We start from the raw sequence: 11,053 nt of genomic DNA on the forward strand, positions 1-11,053 counted from the left end.
TTTTGTTAATGCTTTTAGATAGCTGAGGGGCAGAGACAAGGTGTTGCTAATACAAAATCCACACCCACAGAGTTCGGCATCAACAGCTGCTCTCCATCTCATGGTCAGTTTTGTAGCCAGCTATCTACTGATATTCAGGTCAGGTTGGGTACAGCAGCCCTAGAGAATTCTCATTTGTACTGGACTAATAAAACACAAGTAGGGCAGATTTGGCCCCCACATGGAGAGATGTTGACATAATGTAGTCTTGAGCAGAATACGAAAAGTCTGATCCCTGCATCCTTGCAGTGCCCAGTAAGGCATCTCCGGTCCCGTGTTACATCCCAAGTACTGAAAACACAAATATTTTCAAGAGGAAGTGGACAGTCCTTTAACTGGTGATTTTATGAGTAGAAATTATGACCTTTTTTTGATGTGGCTCACAATACGCTGGGAAAAATACAGAATTTCCACAGAATAAGAAGGTGGAACTGCTCAGTCATTGTCCACATTTCCTGTTTTCAGCTTTCCTTTGTTTCTTACCTATTCTGTTTTTCATGTTTTGTGAGGATATTGTTGGAACTGGAAGGACTATGAAGGTTCTGCTTAATAATATAGAAAAATACAAGCCAAAAATGATTAAAGTGGCAAGGTGAGTAAAACCGTCGCAAAACTTAGTAATGAATTAGTTTAGCCCAACATACTTTCTAGTGGAGGTTCCCATTCCAAGATCCTGCTTTAATTTGATGCTGCAGTATCGCATGGGGAGCTCTGCCGAGGAGCTGCCTGAGTCACTAACAGGGGGGCGGAGGAAAGGGTAGGAAATGCTTTTGTATTGTTCTGCAGTGGCAATGACCCTTCAGCCATTTCAAGCCTGGCACTGATGGACTTTGAAGGGGAACACACCCATCTTTTCCCTGCCATCAGGACAGTGTCAGGAGGAGAGGCAGAATGAGAATGGTGATTCACATAGCTCGGAAGTTTTTTTTGATAAAGGGAATAGTTTTAATGCCTGTTACTCAGATAAATATCTAGGGTTACATGAGTTTTATTTTGTTTTTAATTACAGTTTGTTGGTGAAAAGAACGTCTCAGCCTGATGGGTACAGACCAGATTGTAAGTGTTGTTGTGAAGATCAGTACATGACAGTACAAAAGTTTACCACTACTCTACCATTTGCATATCATTCTATGGACTGCTAGAAGCATTGTAAAATACCAGTTGTCAATGGGACTATGGGATGCAATGGGAGGATTTGTGTAATTGTGGTTTAGTTTAGAAAGCCTAGCCTCCTTATAGTCTGATGTTTTCTGCAGAGTACTAACTTTATAGGGAAGTTATGAAAGGGTTTAATTTTATCCATGAAAGGTGTTTTTATCTTCTGTCTCTGGCAAACTATATAGCGGAGAAAGTCCATTTCTTCCTTTTCCTTCCTCAGTGCATCTCTTTGGAGGAGCTGCAGGATTCCATCTGAACATGAAAGGTGTTTTATTGTGACCCAGTTATTCACAAGGTTTACACTTTTATAATAAAATAACACTTTTTGTTATTTTTTGAGAAGTGTTATTGTTTAAAGGGTAAACAATGATATTACAATGAAATCCCACCCCCAAAAAGCAAAAGTTAAATTGGGCTTTTTAAACTTCCTCCTGCTGCTCTTTGTTTGTGTCACACCAGCATCTCTTCTCTCTGAGTTACTGGTATATCTACTTACTGTGCTGTGATGAAGCCATAAATGGAGCTATACCGAGCTGTTGCCATTTTAGACTTATTAGAATAAATGATGTAATAACAGGTATATGTGGCTAAATACTGAAAAGCATCGGAACTGTCTAGAAGAGATTGACTTATGTTGACTACTGAAGAAGGCTCTGGTCAGCTGAGCTGGGGAGGAGGGTAGGACAGTAGGTAGGTGAGTACGGGGAGGCAGCATGAAGGGTCTTGATTTGGGATGTGGGAGAGACGGAAACTTTATGAAGCAAAATTTGCTCAGTGTTGGGCATGGCCCTGTGGTTTAAGCCAAATCTGAACTGTGATTGAAACACTTTGTTGTACAACTTCTTATACAGTGGTATTTTTAACATATAGAAGTTAATCCAATAGATAAAAATGTATGACTGGATTCAGTAATGTTAAACATATAAAAAAATACAGTAAAATTACTTTGTGAAAGGTAGCTTAATATTTTTATGCAGTACCTTGTAAAATGAAAGGTTTTGTCCTTGTTTATTCATAGTGTGATGGATTTTATAAAACATCAGAGATCTCTCTTGTAAATCACTGGCAGTGATATCCTCACCCAAATTTATGATTCCAAAGTGTCTGTTACCCACAATTTTTAACAATTGAGTAAATACATTACTTGTATATGTGTAAAATTTTGTATGCTGACCTATTTTTGTGTCCCTAAGGTTGTGTTTTTCTCTAGTTACTTAGTGAAAAATTTGGAAAGGGTCTAACTTGATTTACGTAGTGCTGATACTGTGCAGACCTTCACACTCAAAAAGATACATACCTATACTTAACTTCCAGTGTGTGAGTTGTATGATTCAGCTACACTGCATGCATTTGCTTTGTTAAGCTTGTGCATGAGTCTTCACAAGGTTGGGGCTTTGCTTTAATTTAAGAAACATTTGACATGTTTTGGTAGCATAATATGCAAAATAGCTTTTGCTGTTCGCAGAAGAAAATATATAAATCCCTCAAAGTTACTTCTGAATTATAATATTACTTTTTTTTTTTTGTCATTAGCGTGATACTGGACAGTTGTCATCATACACATGTACCAATAGAGCTTCCAAACATAGGCAGAATTTTTCAGCTCTGATTTTGGCTTCCTTCTGCAGTGTGCCTGTTGTGCCAGTGATAACTGTCCAGAACTCTCCTACTCTCCACTGACTGTTCACATCCCTGTCACAAATGGTCTATGAGCAGGAACTGCTTATAGGGCTACCGCTGACCTTGACTTCTGAGTCAAAAGTAACATAACCAAAACTGACTGCATATATCTGTACTCTGTTTGTCAGAGAACAAACACATGAATTTAAGGGCTATATAACTGCCACTGATCTTGTGTTGATAGTGTTTCTTGTTTGTCTCAATACAGACTATGGATTTGAAATTCCAGATTTATTTGTGGTGGGTTATGCCTTAGACTACAACGAGCACTTCAGAGATCTAAATGTAAGTTTCCTAAAAAAAAAAAAAAAAAGTTAAAAAATTGCTGTTGTACTTTTCCAGGGTGTCTTAAATACCCCATAATTTGCCTCCTCCCTGGGGCCTTAATGTCATTGCTGGGACCCTTTCAGTGAGTGTAGTCCCTGAAAAACCTCAAATAATCCAAAGGAGTCACTACTCAGTGCTGTGAACAGTTCTTCATCTCTTCCCCTGTCGTACCTCTGCTACACTTCCATCTTCTGTGAGCCTAGGACTTCACAGGTCCACCATTCCCGGTATGTGCAGACACAGCAGTAAAAAACGAAACACAGCTACAGTTCAGACAGGTTTGGACTTTTACTGCTATGTTGCCTGCCCCTTTTCACAGAAGGATAATGATTGATAAAAGCCCTGAGTCTTGCCTTTGCTTCCTGTGGTACTCCCAGGGGCAGACCTGAAAGCTGAGAATTGCAAGCGGGAGAACTTACTGTAGCTAGAAAGTGAAATCGGAATTCAATTCCAGGTCTTTGGAAAGGAAGGGGTAATTACAAGGTCACTAGATTGGTCAAGCAAAATTATTTCTGAACAATTCATTAATAATGTAATCAAATATGCTGTTGCAATCAGTGTTCAATTTTTTTTCAGCACATATGTGTTATCAATGATCATGGCAAAGCAAAATACAGAGTCTGAAGCAGTAACATCCTCACCTGAAGATCTGAAAGCTCAGTGAAGCAGAAGGTTGACTACACTCCCTTAAGCATCTCCCAGAAGAACAGTTGACTGACCTGTGTTTCTTTCAACTCAATATAAGGCGTTTACTCTAGAGATACTGATTAATATTTACAGAACTGAGAACTCTTACCTAAAATGTGAAGTAGGGGGCTTTTAAAGTTATTACCTTTTTAAAGTATTAAATTTACCACATGATACCTTTTGACTAATAATTTGTTTGCCTCAAGTCTCATTGTGCATGCATCTTTTCTTCACTCAGTCCATCTTCCTACCCACTACAATTCATGTACTTCACTGTGTTACATAAGATCATTCAAAAGTGCCGTTTTGTGTGTGAAGATTATTTTACAGAATTTTAATGACTTAAGTATCCCTGTAGTCCTGCTCAGATACACTGCTGCAAAACTGAAAGTATTATTTTGATACAATTCCACAATTAAAAAATTTCAGCTGAAATTGTATGTTGTATGATAGTACATTTCTAGCAGTTCATTACTGCCTCTTCCAAACAGAAGTTTTAACTCTCAGAATGTGCCAAGTTAGAATGCTGGTGCGAAATGAGCCTTTGCAAGACACCGTGCATCTTGAAATTGGAAGATGTCATTCATGTTTTTGGTATGTCATGTAGCCATAGAACTAACCTGTTCAATGTGCTGAATTTTAGTCATGACAGAACAATGCCAGGCAGGTTTCAATTTCTGCATGGTATCCTATGGGACACAAACAAATAAAAAAATAACATGGTGCTCTCCTGTGCATATATTCTTAATTAAACCTCATTAAGCACAAAAGTTTAATGCTAGTCAGACAATTATTCAGGTATGATTTGGTTTTTGTAGCATGTCTAATTTGAGACTCTGTAACCTTGCATTGTCTTCTAAGAATACAGAGCTGGCCATGTTGGAGAAGACTTGTATAAAAAAAGAAAAAAAAATAGAGGGAAACAGAAAACCATAGGAATGGTTTTGACATAGGAATACCGTAGACTCTAGATTCCTTCCTTCCCTTATACATCATGTTTGAAGCAGTTTGATAATTTACATGCTGTAATAAGTGAGAAAAATTTAATTCTGTACTGTACGTAGCTGTTCTCAACAACTTCCTGAGAGAAGCCAATGCAAAGAAGGTGTCTGTGTATCAGTAGCTTTGCTCTGAACTGTAAGTGGCAGATTGTTTTTAGCTTCAGGTTCCTTTAATAAAGAAACATTAAAAACACCTGTTACATTGCACAGTTGTTTATTTTTCTGCTTCAGCATGTTTCACACATGTTTAAAAGCTTTTCAAAAATATGCATTTAACTGGTAACCTAAACACACCTTGTGTTGTGTATTCTGTGGCTCATAAGCTATTGTTATTTGGATAAAATCCATGATGATAATGGAATAAAGATCAAAGAATTATTGTGATTGCAAGAGAAATGCTTTAGCTTTCTCTTCTTTACTGTTTTAACCTATATTTTTAAAGAGTTCTGTGGAAAAGCTTTCCCTCTTAGGATAACTTTCTTGTGTTTCAGAAAAGAAGACACACCCATACAGCCCCTGGAAGAAGCTAGTGAAAAGAGTTTGATCTCTTTTCCTTTTATGAGAGTGCTGAAGTTTTTCTTAATGCTCCTGATTTCTAAGGATTTAGTAGTATTGGCACATTGCGTAGGCAGACGTGCTTAGGCTTAGGCTTAGTCCAGGAAATCCATTAGGTTATTTCCTTTTTTTCCCCTCTCTTCTTAAAAAGTCACAATCCAGTTTGCCTTGCCACAGTGATCAGCCTTCAGCAACAACAAAAATGCAGCAAGTGAATTAGTGTGGAACTAGTGTGAAAACATAAAGTACTGTGGATACACATAACTCAAACTGTGTTAAAGTTGTTTTGTTGAAAGATTCAGGTTATTAAAATCTACATACTTAATAGAAAAGACCAGATATATAATAAATATAAGAAGAACTGGGAAGTTTCTTCAAATTAACTTTATTTCCTCCTGCCATCATAATTTTAACATTGTGAAAAAGTACCATGCAGACTTCACCAGTGAATTTGCATGTGCAATTATACTGTGAATAGGAGTTTTTCTCTTCTAATGTCATATTTGAATTTTTTACCTTTATATATCTGAGCATATCCAGATGTCTCAGTTGCCATTCATGTTACTTTATGCTTGAAGCACTTCCATCTGAAAAATTATTTTTCAATTACTTTAATAACCATATTCCAAAATATAATTAACGTAACTGAGGGAAGAGGTAGTTATGCATATATGTCTGATTAATATTGGGTCTAGTTTCTTTGCTGTGCTCAGATAGTTTAAAAAAATCACACATTTTTTCTGTAGCTATCTCCTGGTTCAGCAATAGTGTTGATTCCATTCCTTTAACTAAAAGACCACTGAACATTTTTTCAGTTGCGGTTGCACCCTGTGACCCACAAAGCAATGTATTTTTTTAAAATCACTTCAGCAGTATCTGTTGCTGAAGAAGAGAGGATGTTCTTTATAACCCATTATTTTTCTGGACATCGTGTTTATGTATGTGGTGGGCATCCGTTTTTACCTCAGTTTTTCTTCTCATGCACTCTTAACACCAGCATCTTTTCCCTACCTGTTGATCACGAATTAACATGAGCATGGGCAGTAGTTTGATTTAAAGTTACATAAGCACTTAGCAGATGTCAGGGTTTAGACTTTATTCAGTTCATTCATGCTTGCAGCTGGTCCAATTCCAAAATACCTGAAAGTGATTTTCTGGAGAAGAAGCCAAAGTAGGAAGAATAATTCCTGCAGCTTGGTTAACTGAATATCATTTAGGAGTTCATGTTACAAACTATAGATATGGTTTGAATATCTAGTAGTTTCTGCTTAAAAAATAGAATTTAAATAGTCTACAATGTCTTTAATCAAAATACTTTTTTCAATTCAATGAGCTGCTGCATTCTGGTATTTATACAGTTGAACAAAATAGAAAATAGTGCCTGTTTTTTGGATTGCTTACCATTAATGTTGTATTTCCTGACCATATTATGTTAATCCTCAAAGTTTATTAATAAACTTCTATAATGTAAAATTCCAGCATTTCTCCCAAAACACAATATTAACTGTGTGTGATACTCAGCTGCAGGACAGTTTTTGATCCATGGAAGAGTCAAATCATCACAGTTTATACACAGTAAAATGCTTAACTTGGAGATGTACTTATGTCATGAGTCATTATTGCTTTGTGGTGAGAACAACATTTATTTCAGTAAAAATGTTGGCATTTTAAAATTTAAGATTTCTTTGTACTGAAGATAAAAGCCAAATCAGCTTCTTTGTATATGTTTGCATGTTGATTTTATCAGATAAAATAGCAGTGAAAACCCCTGTTGTAATCAAATTCGTTACACATGCAAACTGTAATTGATTCTGGCTATGCAGAAAACTTTGATTTTCAGTTTCAGTTAAAAATGAGAATCTCAAAACTCTGCAAGGTGGCATAGCAAGAGATAGAGGGATCTTTGCCCTTTTGTAAAACCACGACATTTGGGAATGTTTTCCCCTTCTTTTACCTTATTAAATGTTTTCCAAAAACTCTGATAGTCTAAGGGTCTGAAATGTATGCAATATCTAAGCGTACTGTGAAAGGTACCTTAAATTCTTTTTCTCCTTAGACTGGAGGAAGAAACTTACACCTCTCAGCTAACGAAGGTGTGTGTTACCTCAGTGCAGCCTTCCAAAAGTTAGCTCTGGCTGCGCTCACCAGAGAGCGAACTGGAAAGGATGAGCCAACCTCCCTCCCTCTGTGCTTATTCCAGCGGTCCTCATTTGAAACCTTGTAGATGAGAAGTGCAGTGTGTCAGGTACTTTACCCATCCTCCCCCCCCCTCTCTCTCTCTCTCTGGAGGGAAAATAAAAGCTTTTATGCTAATTTCATACATCTTTCACAATTATTCATTTAATGCTATATGCCTTCCTCTGGGAAGTCAGCCACAGACAGCTGTCCCGGTACGGCAACTAACAGTGTTTGCAACACCAGGGGAGGACTGCTGTATTTGCCAGGGATACTCAGAGCAGTGAGAACACCACAACAACACGTGGCCAGGTAGAAAAAATTGATCAGAAGCCATAAACTATACTGTGGGGTTATTTTGTGATGATAAAAGGATAATTCTTTGTTAAAAAACGAGCAATGTTCTGCAGTGACCAGAAATGATGCGAGAGCAAAGATAACCAGCACAGAGAAGGGAGTGCTCACATACTGAAGAGCTGTTACTTATTTTGCGGATAACACAGAGAACACCCATTATTTTTCAGAAGGGGAAAAGGAGACATCAGTTCCGAATGAGGCTCTGCTCGCCTCTTGAGGGTTGTCGGTGGTAGGACAGTTGTTTGTGCTGTTACGAAGCGCTGGCTGACACTACCTTCCTTTCTGTCGATAAAGTAGCACTTGGTTTCTTCATACTGTCCCATAAATACAGGCATATGCACAGCTGAGCTTTTCACTGTTGCCAGTCGTTGTTTTGGAACACAAAGGGGGTTCTGGATCTGCAGAAACTTAGACTCAATTAGTTAAATATTTGCTGTCATGCCTTGTTCCTTCTGCTGCTGCGTGGAGCAATGAACTACTGACAAACTACTGGAGTGTGCACTACAGCAATTTATCTGTAATGCTAAGAGAGAAAAAGGTTTGGATACCATTCAAAGGATGACCTTTAGTTTGTTTCAGGAGTGGCATGAAAGATTTCCCCTTTTTTTCCGTAGCAGAAAGAGACAAAAATGACTTGTTGTATTGTGATCTGGCAGTCTCTCTTAGATCTGCATGATTGGGCCTCATACTGGTAAGAAAATCTTGTTTCTAATCATGATGCAAATTTCATTACATTAAATCATTACTACACATGTTCCAAAATCCACTGGTCTTACTGTTAGTAAAGCTTTGTGCATTTGTCAGCAATGTTAAGTCATGAGGTTATACAAGGGACAACTCTATTGCTGGAAGATGATGTTATGCCTTCATAATATTGAATTTGCATAGAAAAACGTCAGAATTTAGCTAAGATGATTTGGAAGCAATGCTAGAAAAGAGTTATCTTGAAGCGCCTTTGCTCAGAAATTTTCCCTTTTCCTAAACTATTAGAAGTATTAAGCTCTTTTCTTCAGATCGCTTTTTTCCAGTTACACCCTATTTTTATGTTGTGTTCTATCCCAGCATCTTTTAACCAAATTCTTGCCAGTCCTGTAATTTTTAATGGCACTCACAAATGTTTGCTGTTTTCCAGGAAAGATAAGCCCTTGTTCTGAAAAATTCAAGGGCAGATTTTCAAAGGTGCTTAAGGATCCAAGAAAATCTTACAGGATTTCACCTGCTTGGGTGGGTGCCTAGCTGCATCCTTCAGTGATTATGTACCTTTGAAAATACAGTTCTTGTCTAATCTGGATAGAATGGGAAAATGTGCAATAATGTAACTTGGAATGAAAACAGGAGGGTGTCAGAATAAAAAGGAGAGGCAAATACAATTGTGTCGTTCTTTGGTGTGGGCATGAATATATCTGTCTTTCTGATTCATGCAAGTGTTGTTTAACTGATTTATTTGTTTGGGTTTTCATGAGAATTATTGTAGTAGTGTTTCTGCTTTCTCTTAGGAAATTTGGAATGATGTGAGAGTGCTCAAAATTTAGCTTTTGGAAGTAATAGCTCAGCGTAAACACTAGCACAGGGAGACAAAAAGCAGACCAGATACAAAGGAGTATTTGACAGCAGCATGAGCAGCAGAAGACTCAAGGAGGGTAAAAAATGAAGTGTCATAAAAACTTTAACTGTAGAGTATTGATTGGAATGGATCCACCAGTGAGTGTACAGGAAGGATGTTAAAATCAGTTAAATATGACCTGCTGAATGAGTGCGGAGATGGCAAGTTTTCTGCTGAGAGCCAGTTTGGTCCTGGGCCCATTTGTGCCATATGGGAAAGAAAACCACAATAAACTGAAATTATCTTCCTCCAGAAGGCATTACACATAACAACTGATGCTATTCACGGCATTCAAGCCTCTAACTACAAATACCTGTGTGCTGGGCTGACCCTGGCTGGCTGCCAGGTGCCCACCCAAGCTGCTCTATCGCTGCCCTCCTCAGCTGGGCAGGGGAGAGAAAACACGATGAAAGGCTCACGGGTCGAGATAAGGACAGGGAGGGCACTCAGCAGTTACCTTCATGGGCAAAACAGACTCAACTTGGGGAAATAAGTTTAATTAATTACCATTCAAAACAGAAAAAAGCACCTTCCCCTCCCACCCACCCCCCTTCTTCTTCACAGCCTTAACTTAATTCCTGATTTTCTCTACCTCTTCCCCCTGAGCGGTGCAGGGTAAGGGGAACGCGGGTCAGTTCATCTCACATTGTTTCTGCTGCTCCTTCCTCCTCAGACTCTTCTCTTGATCCAGTGTGGCATCCCTCCCACAGGAGACAGCCCTCCATGAACTTCTCTAGTGTGAGTCCTTCCCACATGCTGTTCTTCACTAACTGCTCCAGTGTGGGTCCCTCATGGGACACAAGTCCTGCCAGCAAACCTGCCCCAGCACGGGCTTCCCACGGGGTCACAGCCTCCTTCAGGCATCCCCCTGCTCTGGCGTGGGGTCCTCCGTGGGCTGCAGGTGGGGACCTGCCCCACCATGAACCTCCCTGGCTGAGGGCACAGCTGCCTCACCGTGGGCTTCACCAGGGGCTGCCGGGGAATCTGCTCCGGCACCTGGAGCTGCTCCTGCCTCCTCCTGCGCTGACCTGGGGGGCTGCAGGGCTGCTGCTCTCACAGCCTTGCTCCTCTCTCCAGCTGCAGTTTTGTTGTGCAGGTTTTTCCTCCCCTTCTTAAGTATATTATCCCAGCAGCATTACCACCGTCGCTGATGGGCTCAGCCTTGGCCAGCAGTGGGTCCATCTCAGAGCCGGCTGGCATTGGCTCCACTAGACATGCGGGAAGTTTCTAGCAGCTTCTCACAGAAGCCACCTCTGTAGCCCACCTCCTCCCCCACCCCAAACCTTGCCATGCAAACCAAATACAACAACATTTAAGCTTCCAATATTATTTTGCCTAAGCTGTGTATGAAGCAGTCTCAGCGCTGTAAGGTTAATCTGAATCTCTCTGTGTCTTAAATTTAATCAGCTGTATGAGACACCTATATTACTCCATCTGAACAGATCTCAGTGTTGTTCCTAACAGTCTGTCT

At 39.4% G+C, this 11,053-nt stretch overlaps 1 protein-coding gene across 6 annotated transcripts in view; it reads left to right on the forward strand.

The window, feature by feature from the left end:
• Window positions 1-5,085, forward strand: part of PRTFDC1 (phosphoribosyl transferase domain containing 1) — a 47,846-nt gene extending 42,761 nt beyond the window's left edge. For 5 of the 6 annotated variants that reach the window (XM_037385518.1, XM_037385519.1, XM_037385520.1 and 2 more), the window contains 4 exons: window positions 549-631; window positions 1,049-1,095; window positions 3,086-3,162; window positions 3,781-5,085. In XM_037385518.1, the coding sequence (XP_037241415.1) occupies window positions 549-631; window positions 1,049-1,095; window positions 3,086-3,162; window positions 3,781-3,828 (255 nt within the window). In that variant the 3' untranslated portion in view covers window positions 3,829-5,085. The remainder of the gene's footprint in view (window positions 1-548; window positions 632-1,048; window positions 1,096-3,085; window positions 3,163-3,780) is intronic. The other variant, XM_037385521.1, reaches the window with a different exon arrangement.
• The last annotated feature ends 5,968 nt before the right edge of the window (window positions 5,086-11,053 follow it).

This window comes from Falco rusticolus, chromosome 4 (assembly GCF_015220075.1).
Source record: "Falco rusticolus isolate bFalRus1 chromosome 4, bFalRus1.pri, whole genome shotgun sequence".
NCBI lineage: Eukaryota > Metazoa > Chordata > Aves > Falconiformes > Falconidae > Falco > Falco rusticolus.